At 40.6% G+C, this 15,920-nt stretch overlaps 2 protein-coding genes across 2 annotated transcripts in view; one reads left to right on the top strand and one right to left on the bottom strand.

Annotated features, from left to right (window-relative positions):
* The window catches only part of FAM185A (family with sequence similarity 185 member A), a 36,375-nt gene extending 28,190 nt beyond the window's left edge, over window positions 1–8,185 (top strand). The window contains exon 8 of the mRNA XM_030960188.1: window positions 7,748–8,185. Coding sequence (XP_030816048.1) covers window positions 7,748–7,863 — 116 coding nt within the window. The 3' untranslated portion in view covers window positions 7,864–8,185. The remainder of the gene's footprint in view (window positions 1–7,747) is intronic.
* Window positions 8,186–10,678: 2,493 nt separating this feature from the next.
* Window positions 10,679–15,920, bottom strand: part of FBXL13 (F-box and leucine rich repeat protein 13) — a 62,619-nt gene continuing 57,377 nt past the window's right edge. Inside the window, 1 exon segment of the mRNA XM_030960841.1 lies at window positions 10,679–10,832. Within this exon segment, the coding sequence (XP_030816701.1) occupies window positions 10,679–10,832 (154 nt within the window).

Here is a 15,920-nt window from a genome sequence, read left to right as displayed (position 1 = left end):
TAAAAACTGTATCACAAGAGCATGGCATTTGAGGAGTTTTATGCTTTTGGGTTCAAAGATTAGTTTAAAACCAGATGATTTTTCAGAAAATTCAGTTCTCATGTGAATAACACAGGCACTGTGACCTTGGAGGAAGCTTTACTTGCCTCTGGGAATATGTGAATGTGTTAGAGAGAAGGCTGTCCTGTGGGAAGACAGGGCAGAGTTCTGTGACTTGGGTAAACATGCACTTCTTCCTGCACTTTGCTGCTGTAGGAAAGCCTTCCCTGCTGCTTTAGAGCAGTTTTCATGTGCACCATCACCCCCATTGCACACAACAGCCCCACAAGCACTCCCATCCAGGCTTTGCCAGCCAGCCAGGGAATACAGTGGGATTTAGTGAAAGCAGGATGATGGAAGTCTGCAGTGAGTGCTCCAGAGACAGAGGGATGAGAGTGGGAAAATAGGTTTGCTCTTTTAGGAAAAGAAGGGACTTTCCTGCAAAATGGAGACACTTGCTGAGAAAGGGAGGGTACCTGGAGAGCAGTGACAGGGAGTTTTTATTCTTTGAAGTAATTTGCAAGGACAAATTACCTCTGTTTCCATTGGCAGTCTTGAAAGCAGTATGTATGCTATAATGAAATGTTACATAAACACTGTTCATGCTCAGCACTGGTCCAGCTTCCATCAGTGGAAGTGTTTGGCTACCTTTAGAGTGCTTGAGTAATTCCAGTAATTTCTGATTGTTATCATGTCAAGGTGTTCTTTCTTTTCCTTGGCAAGAAGAGAAGCCCTTCCTGCTCAATGTCTGCCTTCTCCCTGTCTCCAGGTGTGCCTGTGTTCTTAAATCTTATGCCTGTGGAGGTAATTAGCTATAGGTACTACATGTGGTAAGAGAAAGAATAGGAGGCTAAAAAGTATCAAATATTTGAGCAGAAAATGAACTCAGAAGACTGTTATGTCAAACATGTTGAAGGTCAAGGTTGAAGTTCATATAATTTTGATTTACATGCTTTTTCGGCCATTTTCCAATAAGTTAAATTCAAAGTACAAAGGTAGGAACAATTACCTGTGTAGTCCCGAGAGGAGCAAGATTTAAATAATATTAGGAAACAATAGCGTTACACCATTGAAAACAAACAGCAGGTTAACATGATTGTTCTGTAAAACTCAAAATAATCCTTTGGCTTTACATGGCATTAGTAATACTTTGCTGGAATGTGTCCAGTTCTGAGTACTGTGCTTTGAAACTGTAGAGTCTCTCAAGGAGAACATGTGATCAGAGTCCTAAAATCGTTATTAACAAGAGAAGACTGAAAAGTTCTGGTTTTGTCTCAGAAGATAAAGGGAAGAGAAGATGCATTTTTCTAGTACATAAGAAGTTGCTACAGAGAAATAAGGAAATAAATTGTTCTGTTGACTAGCAATAGGACTAAAAATTATAACTTGACCTTATGGTAAAGGAAAATTTGCTAAATAGCAAGGTAAACTTGCTTGTAGCATTTGTCTGGGGGGCAGGCCTGTCACTGCAGGTTGTGAAGACCAGGTGATGTGAGCATCTCAGACCAAATTCAGTGCTTCCTCAGGAGAGGCTTTCAGCCCTGATTTCTCTTGTCTCAGGTCGATGTGACCATCTGCTCCCACCCACTCCACAGTAACAAAGGAAGGTTATCTGGCATGTGGGTGGATGGGGACTAAATGAAATGCAGCCACTGGGCACAATTCAGCCACTTTGGTTGCCAACTTGTGTGTTGACCACTGTGAATTTGCTGGAAAAAGTCTTGCAGTCATTCAGAGACTTTATTTGGATCCTTGTAGCAAATGGTGTCAATTTCCAAACCTAATTGTCTGGAAAATAAACCGTGTAAATCTCATCTGTGAGTGATGCGGGGACTCACCTGATTTTGGATGTTTCTCCATCCCTGCCCCAGTCCTAGTGCCAAGTTCATATCCAGTGGCAACCTTTCACCTGATGCCATCTGCTTGGTGCTGAGGAATCTTTTAACTTTGCAGGCAATTCATCTGGTTTGCAGCAGCTGTGTGAGTTTCCATGGTAAATGTCCCACTGTCACAGACACATTTTCTGAAAAGTCCTTTCCTTAGGATTTTTTCTCCTGAGAAGCTGAGAGGCCTCAGGAACAAAATGTAAACATTGATTATCTGCTGCTGTGGAATGCAACAGGTGGATCTGTGATTGGTCTCATGTGGTTGTTTCTAATTAATGGCCAATCACAGTCAGCTGACTTGCTCTCTGTCCGATACACCAGCCTTTGTTATCATTCCTTTTCTATTCTTAGCTAGCCTTCTGATGAAATCCTTTCTTCTATTCTTTTAGTATAGTTTTAATATAAGATATATTGTAAAATAATAAATCAAGCCTTCTGAAACATTGAGTCAACATTCTCGTCTCTTCCCTCTTCCTGGGACCCCTGTGAACACTGTCACAATCCCACCATGTCCCAGGTCTCCTCAGAGGCTGTGGATGTTTGTTGTTACTGTGTCTCCCTGTTTTTACCTTCTCAACTGGCAAACCTCTGTGGTTTTTTGTCCTTATACAAAGAGCTTATGCTTTGGGAGTTTTGGTTTTCTCCCAGGTGGAGACGTACTTGCTCCCAGTTGTTGTCAGCATGACAACAATTGCAGCAGTTAACAGGACTTTTAGGTTTTGGTACTAATCCCATCCAGGCTACAGCACAAGAGCTTTGCTAAGCCCCCTGAAGCAGTGTTCCTCTGAGCCATGCCTCTGGTGGCCATGCAGGTAATAGAAATCTCCCATGTTAATGTATGCCTTCCCTCAGATGTGTATACAGGACATGCAGAGGAAATCCCCCATTGACTTCTCTAACTCCTTCTCTCCTGTGAAAATTTTCACATTGCCCCTACCTAATGGGTTGATTGAGTATCCAATTATTCTTTGATACTGCAGAACTTCTTAGCTGGCCTTTCTCTTCCTGTGCCTCTGGAGAGTCAGCCTGTCTGTAATGACCAGATTCCTTTGAAAAGATGGACATTGGCACTTCTGTCCTATCTCTGACTTTTCAGGTTTCTCTTACTAACATGCTTCAGGTCTTCTCATCCTGCCTGGTTCTCCCCATAGATTGTGGTGAGAAGCACCTTTGTCCTTACAACAATCATTCACTCAGGCATGCGCTGAAATATTACAACTTTCACATCTGCCTGATGTTCCCTGCTGGAGCAAAGGGGATCTAACCAGATGTTTCCTGCCATCAGGAATAATTACTTCTTGCTGATCACTGAGTGGTCCCTCACACAGTAGTGCAGGGAGATCAGCCTGTGGAATGCTGTGGCCTTCCCTTTAGGGTTGCTTTAAGGCCAGGGTGCCAGAGGGGGCTGACTGCATCAGTCTGTTGTACCATGCACAAAGCTTTATGGATGGATGTGGTTAAGAGTGTTCATTATGAGAAATTCTGTATTGCTTACTCCAAGGTAATGTCTGTGTTTTTAGCTGTCTGGAGTTCAAGGGTTGAATAAAAACACAGCTGAAGGGGCAGTGAATAACATGAGACAAGCAATTTGCCTTTAAAAGGGAAATAAGTGAAAGAGCTTGTATTATGTCAGTCTGCTGAAACTTCAGGTTTTATCTGAAGCTTCCCAGCTGCACAAGTGCTCCCACTGTGCAGCTGTCTTGCGTTTGTTGCAGTCAGCATTGCAGTTCTGATCCCAAGAGTAACACTATCTGCTGTCATGTCCCCCCCTGTTTAGTCTGTTCTCAAGGCACTTCAGAACTTTCCTTCTTTCTTAGAAGCAGTTTTTATTGACTCTTGGCCACTAGAATTGAGTGGGAAGTGCTTTGTTTTATAATGTCCCTCTACACACTGCCCTCTGTGAAGCCTTGATCCTTAAGCAATATCTTAAAAAAAAATAAACAAAGACCAAGGTTGTATCTGGAAAAGATTGCATTCCTTTGAGTCAAGTAGAAAGTTCATCCAACTTTTATTAAACACATTAGATGAGATGCTATCCTACAGATTTTTATTGGTTTCAGCTTGCGTTCAACTCAAGCTGTTTACAACCTTTTGATATATACCGCAGTCCTAACACTACCAACGAACAACACTTAAAATATGATCCTCTTCTTGTGTTTTGTGATGTGAAAATATAGCTCTCAACTTCTCCAGTCTCCAGGAAGGCAAGTAAATAAACAGTCAGTACTTGACTGTAAAGTTTTGCCAAGGTGTTACCTTCCTTTAAACACCACAAGCTTTTTGCTGGGCTTTAAATTGAAATGTATACACAGCCTAATAGTTTGTCTTCTCCTGAACTCATGCTGCTGTCTTGACTGGTAGGTTTTGAAATTAATTCCCCCGCCCCATGCTCAGTTCAGGAGGCTGTTTGCTTTTGTGATTTAATCAAGCTAGTAAAGTCTTCCTCAAAATCCACTCATGTTCTCATGGTATTGAGAGTACAAGCAGTGAGTACAGTTAAGACCCAAGCAGTCATCAGAAGGTCTCCAACTAAACCTTGTTGCTTGATTAGTGCCTCATACACAAAATAATTCAAATATAGGAAATAACTGAACCTCCTAGTAGTGATGGGCTTAATAACCTTAATATTTGCCTTATAGGCAAATTTCCAGAAGTACAAGGAACAAAACTTTTTTCTACATTCACATAGCAAAACCAAAATGAGAAACAGAGCTCAGACAGAAACTCAGCTTTAAAATGGCTCTTGTAAATTTGTTCCTGTGTTCCCTAAACTCTGCTTTAACTTTTTTGGCAAGGTGTAAGCAGTGCATGAAACCATTTACAGCACTGATTCTGTGCTTCAGCGTTTGTTTCTTGTACAGAAGTACAAGCCATAGTCACAAAAACATGAGAGAGAGGAACTGGGACCAAGCACTCCAATATTCTGGAAATATATCTCTGCCCTGCATTTATTGTGTCTTCTCTCCCTAGGAGAAAAAGTTGTATTTTTTAGTGTTCTACAGCTCTGTTAAAGGATCAGCTAAAATTTTCATTTATACTTCTTTGTTTGTTCAATTTCTTGTCACTTGGAGGCTGTTTCCTTAAAAATCAGACTGATGAAATGCTTTAAGTGCTATCTGTGCTTAAAAGATTCTGTTTTCATTTTTGTTCTAGACTCTCTGATACAATACTATTGAAAATCAGTGATTCAGGAAAGCTTTGAGGAACTGGACTTTCAAATTTTAATGGGTTCCATATACAACACATTTGTCCAACTTGGTGATTCATCACAGATTTAAGTCTGCAATTAGATGATGAGCAGAGGTCTGTGGATTCTGTTTTACTGTAGGCATGATGCTGAACACTGAGTGTGGTTGAGACTGCTGCTGTCTGGAGCAATGAGGAGTGCAGAAATTGTATTAAAGCATCCCCATGGAGACACCTGAAGGCATGTTGTAGTCTGATAACAAGGGACACCAAAGGGACTCTGGCATTGTTGCACTCCTCTGAGAACTCTGTTCTTCCAAACCATACCTCAGCCTGTTGTGACTGCTGTGGGTTTGGCCCATAAACTCAAATGAATCCCACTTAGAGCTGCTAAAGCACTGAAATGCTATTGAAAACTTCTGGCACACAGGCCTGAGTTGTAGAAACCAGAGCAGTGATGTCAGTTGGAGTTTTGCCACTGTTTTTGCTGTGGCCAGAATTTAATTTCAGCTGTGTTACAGGTCAGAGCAGAGCATGTTTGCAAAATTGGCTCAGAATCTGCTTCCCTGCCATCCCTCTTGCTATTCCAGGCTCAAATTATTCTAAACTTAGAATTCACACAATTAAATGAACACTAAAGTAATAATAAACGATATTTTTTAAAGATAAACCAAAGTGAAGGTTGATCTTGTGATAAAGGCACTGATTTGGCACTTTAAAGACCACAGTTTAATTCCCAATATGGACAGAAATCTTTTCTCACTGTGTCTCAGGTTTTTGATTAAAAAATGAGACTGAGTTGAACTCTCTTCTTTGTTAGTGAGCTTTTCAGAGTATGGCTGTGAATACAAAGTTTATGTGAAACCTGTAAGACAGATACCTCAGGCTTGGGGGGTTTTTTAGGCCATTATCATAAGAAAACAGTAATACTTGCAAAATGTCTGGGCATCTGGGCAATCAGGTCTTACCATGGCTCTTAAAATCTTTGAAATTACTTAGCCAGATCAGTATCTCATGTAGAGTCATGGTTTAACCAGAGCTGGATATTGAGCAGCAGGCAGCCACTCGCTCCCCACACTGGGATGGGGGAGGCAAGCAGAAAAGTAAAAGTGGGAAGAGTAATGGTTGGGATGAAGAGATTTTGAGATTAAGACAGTTTGATGGATAAAGCAAAAGCTGTGCACACAAGCCAAGCAAAATGAGGGATTCTTCCACTACATCCCAGGGCAGGCAGGTGTTCAGCCATCCCCAGGAAAGCAGGACTGTATCTCATGTACTGGGTCAGACAAATGCCATCACTCTGAGTGTCCCCTACTCCTCCTTCTGCCAGCTCTGATACAGAGCATGCCACCATACAGCTCAGAATGTCCCTTTGGTCTTTTGGGGTCAGCTGTCCTGGCTCTGTCCCCTCCCAGCTTATTGTGCACCCCCAGCCTCCTCACTGGCAGGGCAGTATTAAAAGCAGAAAAGGCCTTGATGCTGTGAAAGGGCCACTCAGAAATAAAAAAAATTATATATTGTCAATCGTCAACACTGTTTTCAGCAGAAATCTAAAACATGGTTCATCCTAGCTGCTATTAAAAAAAATAACCCTATCCCAGAGAAAACCAGTACATGTAGGGTTTGTGTGGCAAAGGTGCTGGGAGGGGCTCTAGGGGTGGCTTCTGTGAGAAGCTGCCAGAAGCTTCCCCTGTGCCCTACAGAGCCTGCTCCAGAATGGACCCACCACTGGCCAGGGGTTAACCCATCAGTGATGACAAATAACACAGTTAAAGAGGAAAAACCCTACAGCAGCTGGAGAAAGGAGTGAAAATATGTGAGAGAAACATCCCTGCTGATGTGGAGGCCAGTGCAGAAACAGGGGCAGGAGGTGCTCCAGATGCCAGAGCAGAGATTCCCCTGCTGCAGCCCCTGGAGTCTGCAGGAGTGCAGAGATCCACCTGCAGCTTGTGGAGTGCTCCATGGCAGAGCAGGGGAAGAGCATCAGGAGCTCTCCTTCTGCAGAGGAAGGAGTGGCAGAGATAATGTGTGAACTGACCAAAACTCCCATTCTCCATCCCCTGTGCCTCTGGTGGGGAGGAAGTAGAGAAATCAGCAGTGAAATTAAGCCTGGAGCAAAGGGAGTGGTGAGTGGGATATGTTTTTAAGATTTGGCTTTATTTTTTATTACCCTTCTCTGAGCTGATTGGGAATAAATAAAATTAATTTTTCCCCAAGTCAAGTCTGTTTTCCCTGTGACGGTAACTGCTGACTGAACTCTTTCTGTCCTTATCTTGATCCATGAGCTTCTTGTTCTATTTTCTCTGGCCTGTTCATCTGAGGAGGAGAGTGGTAGAGTGGCTTTGGTAGGTATCTGACCTCCAACCAGGGTCAACCCACCATAACACATTTCATAGCTTAGAATAAAAAGAATAAAAATAATAAAAACCACTGTTCTGTTGTAAAGATGTATTATGGGAAAGTAGATTAATGTAAAAAAAAACTGTATCAAGGAGGAAATGTCTCTGCTAAAAGTACACAAATTCTACCAAATGAAAGTGCTATAAGTGCTTCCAGGGAGCTTGTAAAAAAATGACAATGTGAAGATGATATGTTTACTGTGTGTCAAATTAAACTAAGACAACTCTCTTTTCCAGGTCACATGAATCAAAGGGATGAAACAGACAAATGGATTAAGGCTGACACACAAAATGGCAAAGTGTGTCTTAAAAGCCAAAGCTGGATCCAGTCTGTCAAACTGAAGAGTTCTTAAAGGTGAAATAGGCCAAAGAGATTAAATCAAGAAACTACAAAGGAACATTTCTGTAAAATTATGAAAAGTTTTGGATGAATATTCTTAATATAAAAGAGAAACTATTAAAAATTAGAGAATTTTAACCCAAGACTTGCTTGTGACAGTGCTGGTGCTAAACAGTCTGGTTTACTTTTAGTGCCTTTTAGGAAAGAGATGATCTTACATATTCAGAATTCATATAACTTGACCCACTTACCATATCAGTTTAAAAGCTGGTAGCTTTCAAACAAAAGTTTGGAGTCATCATTTAAAAATTTAAAAAAGCATTTTCAACACTTCCAAGATGGCATGCTTTGCTCATGACAAGCTCTGTTATACTTTTAAAGTAAATGCCTCAATACTGTGGGAATTCTGCTGGTTTATGCAAAATGCAGAGAATTATCTTCAACCAAATTGTATCATGGATAGGAAAAAAATCACTTTCAGTGTTGTTCTTATGTGCTCTTTTCATTTGGTGTTTGAACCCTGAGCAGTTTCAGCCTGGGTGATGAGTACTTTCTGTGTAAAATACTTATGTGAGATGGCAGAACTTGCTCTGTGTCATCCTGAACCTCTGGTTTGTGGATAGAAAGAAGAACTCCAGCTCTGTCTACCACTGCTCATCTGCAAAGAAAAGCTTTTAAAATAAATAAAAGTACCATGGATCTGGCCGATTCCAAGGAGGAGCACTCCTCCAACTGCACTTAGGGGAGAGTCCACCTGAGCATTCCCCTGAAGGAGAAGCTGCCCTAGGAGGGAAGTGTTGCCCTTGTGACTGAGAGCTGGAATTTCTTTATTTGCTCTCTCTGCAGTGTCTGAGAGCCCCGTCCTGCAGAGCTCCTGGGAGGCAGAGAGGGAGGTGAGGGGAGCAGGTGAACCTGCACAAGGGCAGGTCTGATTTTTGTGGAGGGTTCTGTGTTACTGTAGAACAAGCACACAGCAAAGTAACTGGGGCTTTTAAAAGCCTTTCCATGCATCTCTATGGCACCTTATAAAAGCAGTAATAAAATTTGTGTTTTGAGCTGAAATGTCAGAATCCCTGCCAGCTCAGGGGATGGTGAGGAGCAGGAAAGAATTCAGACTGCCAGCTCAGGCTTTAAGTTTTGTATATATGTGTATGCTCTTTAAGGCATAATGGCACATTATGAAATTCTTTTGCCACAGGATTCCCCAGGAGATATAATTGCCCCTGGCTAATGGACTTCAAGAGTCAAGGGCAGCATATCTACTGTAATTCAGTGAGGTTAAAAACTCCCCTTCCTGTTTATTGTTGTGTCTACTGCTTGTTGGGATGAGGTGGGCACAGATGCATATGACAAATTACATGTATTTTTAATATAAACAGTAATATATAAAACATTTCTAATAGTATTACTAAAGGCATTACAATATTACTAGATTTGAGTTATTATTATACTTTTAAAAGTTAGAATATTAATAAATTATAATGGTTTTGGATACCCAGAAAAGTATTTGAAACTGATGTTTTCTATGCCCTGCTGCAGCCAAAGTGAAAAAATCACCTCAAAATTCACACCACATGAAAACAGTCTAATAGGTACTTCACAAGATTGAATCCATTTAATGGTCCCATAATTCACCTGAAATACAAAGCCTGTCAGCCTCTGAGATTAACATTGTGGTTTTGAGACTGCTGCATCAGCAGTTTAAGGGAGAACATAGTAAGAAAATATGTTACTTGTTCCATATTCAAAAGAAAGCAAACTCAGACTTTGAATTCATTAATTTTCTAAATCTAGCAGGAATGAAACATCAGACTTGTTAGTTACTTGCTTAAAGAAGTTTAAATCAGCCAGCAGAAAAATTGTGCTACCACTAAAGCTACTGATTATATTCATTCCAAGCTAAAACATGTTGAGACCAGCTAGAATGTTAATATAAAGGTCAAGAATGAGTTGAAGGAGGACAAACCCTGCCTGATGAGTTTCCTCAAAGGCATTGAACAATGTCTTGTTCTGCTCTAATGAGGTGAAACTGTATTTATCTCTAGACAAGGGAAGATTAGTAGGTTATCAGCAATTAGAATTTGAATGGCGAATCCCTTGTGTGCCCATATATCTTTTTGTGTCCATTTGATGAGAAGACATTCTTGTAACTGGAGCAAATTTATACTCAAACACTTTTTTCATCCGGGCTCCCTTTAATTTGGTTCTCCTGCTCTCTCAGCTGCCAGCCAGCCCACAGTTCAGACCTGCAGACACAAACATGAGGTTGTTCAGAGGGCTGGACTCAGCCCAAGAGGCTTTTGTGAGAATGAGGGCTCTGGGGGCACAAGTGACTGTTGAGAAGTGGAGAACTGTGCCTAAATGCAGGGGTGCAGTTGTGCATTAAAGAATCTGCAGTTACTGCCTACTCACTGCTCTCCACTCCTCTCCAAGGCTGTACTTGATGGGTACCAGCCACATCAAGTGCGAAGTTCTCTGGGGAGTCAGAGTGTTTATGTCCTGGAGAGGACCTTCATGGCAAACAAATCCTCCAACACATGCAGATTTATTCCGTGCTTACTCTGCACGGGACTACAAAAACTTTCATTATTGAAAGATGAAGACAGCTTGAATCAACATCTGAGAGTTAGCAGTGCTGTCTGTGTGCAGCTGTCTTGCTTGAAGGCATTCATAATCCTGTGAGAAAGATTTGCTATGCTTCCTTATTAATTCAACAAATGGCCTTTTATTAAAGTGTGATTAGTTTTAAGAAAAAATAACACAGTGGTCTTTTCATGCTCTAGAGAAAAACCCTTGAACTGTAGAGATGCTGCACATTTCTTCATTTTTCATTTTGAAGAATTTGTTTTTTCAGGCTCTGATCTGTGTTTTTTGGTGAAGGTGGTTATGTTACCGTCCCTGTCATATCCAATCCAGGAAGGGTGGTCAGCATCATTATGTTCCTGTTTCTCCAGTTCAGCTGCGTATTTCCAAACAGCTTGGCTGCAACAAGAATTTAAAAATAATAATGACAAAATTTTTCAGAGGTTGTTTTTACGAAGAACACTAAAAACAGCTTAATGATGAAAAGGTTCCTTGTATTAACTAAACCTATCAATACTATAAGGGTGTTGTGGAAAATAAACCAGAAGATAATTGGTTAGGTCTTAGAGTCACAGAGTGAATTATGTTGGAAGAGGTCTCTGGAGAGTGTTTTAACCTGATACTGCTTTAAATGTATCCAACTATTCCAGGTGAGTCATGGCTTTGCCAGATGAGTTCTGAGTATCTTTAGGGATGAAGGTTTCACAGTCTCTGGGATCCTCTTCAAGAGTTTGGCCAGCTTCCTGGTTAAAAAATTAAAGTTTCTTTGTAATCAGAATGTGATCAGAATTTTCCATATGCCATTTGTCCTATCAGTGCACCTTTGACACTGGTCTGGCTCTGTCTTCTCTCCTCTATGCTCTGATGAGAGTTAGAGACAGCAATAAGATCTTCCCCTGGGACTTAGTGAAGCAATTCTCTGAAGGTTCTTCACAGGTCACACGCTCCAGCACTTTAATGGTCTTCATCCATACTTGCTCTAGTGTGTCCGCATCTGCCTGAACACAGATCTGAGAGGGTGATGCCACTGGAATAATAACTTTGTCTTTGGAAGAAAATATAAAACCAACCAAGATAAATAAACCAGCTACATCCAAAGGAATTACAGCATCTCCAGGGTCTTTTCTCATGGCTCTGTAGGAAGGCTGTAGTAACTGTGCAGGTCTTTCTGCTTTTCTATTTGAACCAGTGTCTGTGGCACCTCCAAGTATTTTACCCTTTCCTCCTTCACCTTCTGCTTGCTTTTGGCCAGCCTCTCTACTGTAGGTATCTTCTGTCACCCATCAATTTTAGCATGTATTGTTTCAGAAATGGAATTGAGTGCACAATGGGCAGTGCTACAGGAGCCTTGTGCTTACCTGCATTTACTGGCTCTGGCTCTGGACCTGCCCCAAGTCTATGTTTTGTTTTGCAGCTTCTGTGAGAGCTGAACCAGAAGAGAGTTTTCTGTGATGCCCAGACCTACCCATGACCCCTAAGAATCCCCCTCAACATTTTGTGGCCACTGCCCTTTTGCTGAATTAGAACACAAAATAATAAACTGGATCAAAATTTGAGAAAATCAGGCCTCCTGAGTGAGACACAAAAAAGAAGAAGAGCAACTCTCCCTTCTTTCTTGGCAGTGTCAATCCAGCAATTTTCATTACCTTCCCAAGCTGAAGAAACAGAACCCATCACTTTCAGTCTCATGAATGTCTCTTTCTTTCCATGCCTTGTGTGAGCTGGCTGCTGGCCTGGTCCTGCTGAGCAGAGCACCCTCCTGCCCAGCCTCCCCCAGTGCTCCAGGGTGTACTCCAGGGCTCCTGGGGAAGAGCCAACTCTGCAGCTCCCATCCTCTCCAGGAGATTCAGCCTGATCTGGTGTGTCACAGCCACAGCAACGCAGTCTTTCTCCCTGCTGGCCAATTCCTAAGCTCTGGAAAAATATAATATACAGCATCCAGACAATACTGGAAAAAAATCCAAATTGAAGTGCTCTGTGATCTGTCAGTAATGCTGCTACAGCGTTTTTTGTGTTTGTTTCCCAAAGTGGAAATGCTGGAGATGGTTACAAGGGGCAGATGTGCCCAGCTGTGATGCTTGCACCACTACAGCAGGAAAGGGAAGTGGGCAGGAGTGGAAAAGGGACAGAATTAGTGGAGCAAGAAGGGCTTGTTTTCAACCACTGCAGGATATTTTTTTATAAAATGTCCAACACTGACACACTCTATGAGCCACATGAACACAAGGCTGCATCTGTTTTTATATTAGGGAGGCCTGTGCCATTGAGGAATGTGTGCACAATTTATATGAGCTATAAGCTCTGACCTATAAAAAATCAACTCATCCAAGTCCAAATTCCTGTTTTTCATGGAAACTGCAATGTATAGTGGCTGTCTGAAGCATGTATAAGGGGAGCTGTTACTACTTTTTTGGAAAGTTATGATGTCCCATGCCTGGAGCTACAGTTGAATGGTTTGCCAGAAACAGCCATTCATTAATCATCAACACATGGTAAAAAGATTGTTTATTTAAGATATACTGTACTATGACAGAGCCTGATTATTTTTATTTATTTATTTATTTACTGTCTTAAATGCACCAATTGATGAACAAAAGTATTTCAGCCAATAATTACAGTTATCTTTTGCAAAACAGCTATCTCTTGGTATAAGTCAGACAAAAGAACTGGCCCAAACACAGGACTTGAGCAGCACTGGAATACCTAATTGAATCCCTACCCAACGTTTGAATCCATTTTACTGAGAGGGGGTAACTGGGAAATATAGTTCTGCAACATGGTTTGAATCCTGAGCCATTCCAAAATTCAACAATTTTTCAGAATCACAGAATGTGCTGAATTGGAAGGAACCCACCAGGATTATAAAGTCCAACTCCGAGCCCTTGAGAGCACCATTCCCAAGAGTCACTCCATGTGCCTGAGAGCACTGTCCAAACACTTGAACTCTGTCAGGCTGGTGCTGTGACCACTGCCCTGGGGAGCCTGTTCCTGTTTGACTGGGTCCATCATAATAAAAAGCAGAGATTTGGAAAAAAAAATTCTTGAGCTGAGGTTACGGAAACCAATCATCAGTAAAAAGTAATGGAAAATAAAAACTCAAACCTGGGAGAAATGTTTATAGTGCAAATACAGGAGAAATTAAGCAAGTGGAAGCAGGGAGCTAATGGGGAAAGCAGGAAGCATTCTGCAGGCATGCTCCAGGTTACAAAATGTGGTGAGAGTACATAGGACCTGACGTATTCTGAGGTCCATGTTAACTGCAGTACTTTTATCATTTTATGGCATCCAGTTCATATGCACTCAGTGGCTGAAACATGGCACTCCAGGAACCTCTATGTTACTTCCAAAAAGAGAATTGCAGTCAGTGAGAAGACAGTACTGTATTTCTGTTTCTTGTTTAACAGAAGACTTAGGAGTAATTGTTGTTGATCTTTTACCAAATTGTGTGTAGGAGGTCTTCATTTCCAGTTCCCTGTTTGTTTGAATATTTGGATAACACCTAAGAAATTCTATGAGTTCTTGCAATCTCCTTTCTAACCAACAGCAGCCATTAGGAAACAACAAAACCAAACAAAAATTAAAGTCTTCTCTAAATGTCAAATGTATTGTAACTATTAAGATCTAATGTGATTTTTGTTTAAAAGGCAAAAATTGTAAGAGGAGTTGTTGATGAGTTTCTTGTTAATAGCGTAGTCATGAGTTTAGGAGAAATGTAACCAGTTTTATGTTAGTGCAGACAAGAAAGAAGCACCTCATGTTTAATAATGTAAGGAGATCTTTTCAGGGAACCAAACTGTTACAGATGAGATGTAGTTTGGGGATATTACAAGCTTAGCTGGCTTCTCTGTCAATTGCGTGTTTCCTTTCTCATTTTGCATGTAGAAATGTTAGCACAGAATGTTTTACAGGGAACAGAAGTGTTTCTCTAAAGATGCCAGTATGTTATTTCCTGTAGGAGTAGTCTTAAGCAAATCAAACTGACACCTTTTCCTACATTTTAGAAAGCAGTGAGTTAGGTTGTTTTTCCTCTAGCAGAAGAAATCAATTGTACCAGCACTATGTACTTCCACATTAGATTATCCATGATTCTTTCTGCCATTTAGAAACTGGATTAACTGAAAGGTCATTAGCCTCTGGATACAGAAATATGCAGAGGGATACCAGGCCACAGACCTTTTTTCCTTCAAACATTTATTAAACCTGGAAGCAGGGCAGTATTTTGGCAAATATAATCTCAAAATCTACCTTATACTGGAAAGAATGAACCATTGAAAAGCCCATAACTGTTTCCTATGAAGCTGCATTGGACTGAAACTTAAAGAACTTTGTGGCTCCACATGTTTTCTATTTTAATCTATCAAAACAATAAAAATAAAAAAAGAAAAATAATGTGCACAATACAAGAGATATGACTCAATACTTGCAAGGTTTAGTCTATTAAGAAATGTCTGCTAGAACTGGTTAGTGTTTAACAATAAATAATGGGGAATTCCTTTGGAACAATGAAGTAGTATTTTATGCCACAGATATTTTAAGGCAACTTTAAACTAAAAACATATTTTTTCTATTGCTTATTTAGAACCTAAGCCACTAGCTTGTTTAATTCTCCAGATGAATGTGATTTTTACATAGATGACTTCTTCCATCTCCTTAAACAGGGAATGAAATTTCTCTACAGTGTAGGTTTCACACCCTCAGAACATAAATTACACCTGAAACCAGCCTTTATCTTCTGTGAAAATCTAAGAATCTGAATACGGTTTTAAGAGTTAGTCTGAAAACAGAATTGGGGCCTGATTTAGTTTTTCTGACAGTCTTTTGCTTGTCATTCATTACTAAAAACATACAAGTTGTGAAAGAAACACATAGTTTTACAGAAATACGTGACAGCGACAATACTGTCATTGCTTTTGATGTTGTTGAAAAGCTACTGCAAGATAACTAACTCTAGTATCATGCCATATTTTACTGTGCTTTTGATATAGTTATTGGCAGAAGATAAAGTTTTTATCATCGTTGCCAAATTGACCTTGAATTGCAATTTAAAAACAAAAAAGATTTCCTAAAGTGAGAAACATGCAGGATGTGGAACATATCAGAATCTCGCTGTGAACTCCCTTTTATCTTCTGAATATCATTTCATCTGAATACAACCACTATATTCTGTGGCCTGGCAATGTCTAGGGTGGGATTTCTTTGGACTTGTTGGAAAGAACAAGGAAAAAATGTTTGGGACTGCATTATTCTGCATATCAATCCACCTAGTAGGTGTTGTCCCAGACTCAGATGGTGCAGGATAGGAGTTTCCTACCACTGAATAAGTGGTGTGAAGGGTTAGAGACTGAGGCTGGCAAGGAAAAAAAACCATCCACTGTCCAGAAAATGAGACTCAAGAAAATAAAGTTGGCAAAGTTTACCTAGTTCTAAACATCACAAAAAGGGCAAAGATAACACTGGGTGGAGATGTGTGTCTCATGTTTGCCTTTT

The sequence above is a fragment of the Camarhynchus parvulus genome, chromosome 1A (genome assembly GCF_901933205.1).
Source record: "Camarhynchus parvulus chromosome 1A, STF_HiC, whole genome shotgun sequence".
Lineage (NCBI taxonomy): Eukaryota > Metazoa > Chordata > Aves > Passeriformes > Thraupidae > Camarhynchus > Camarhynchus parvulus.
This window is presented reverse-complemented; position numbering and strand designations above follow the sequence as displayed.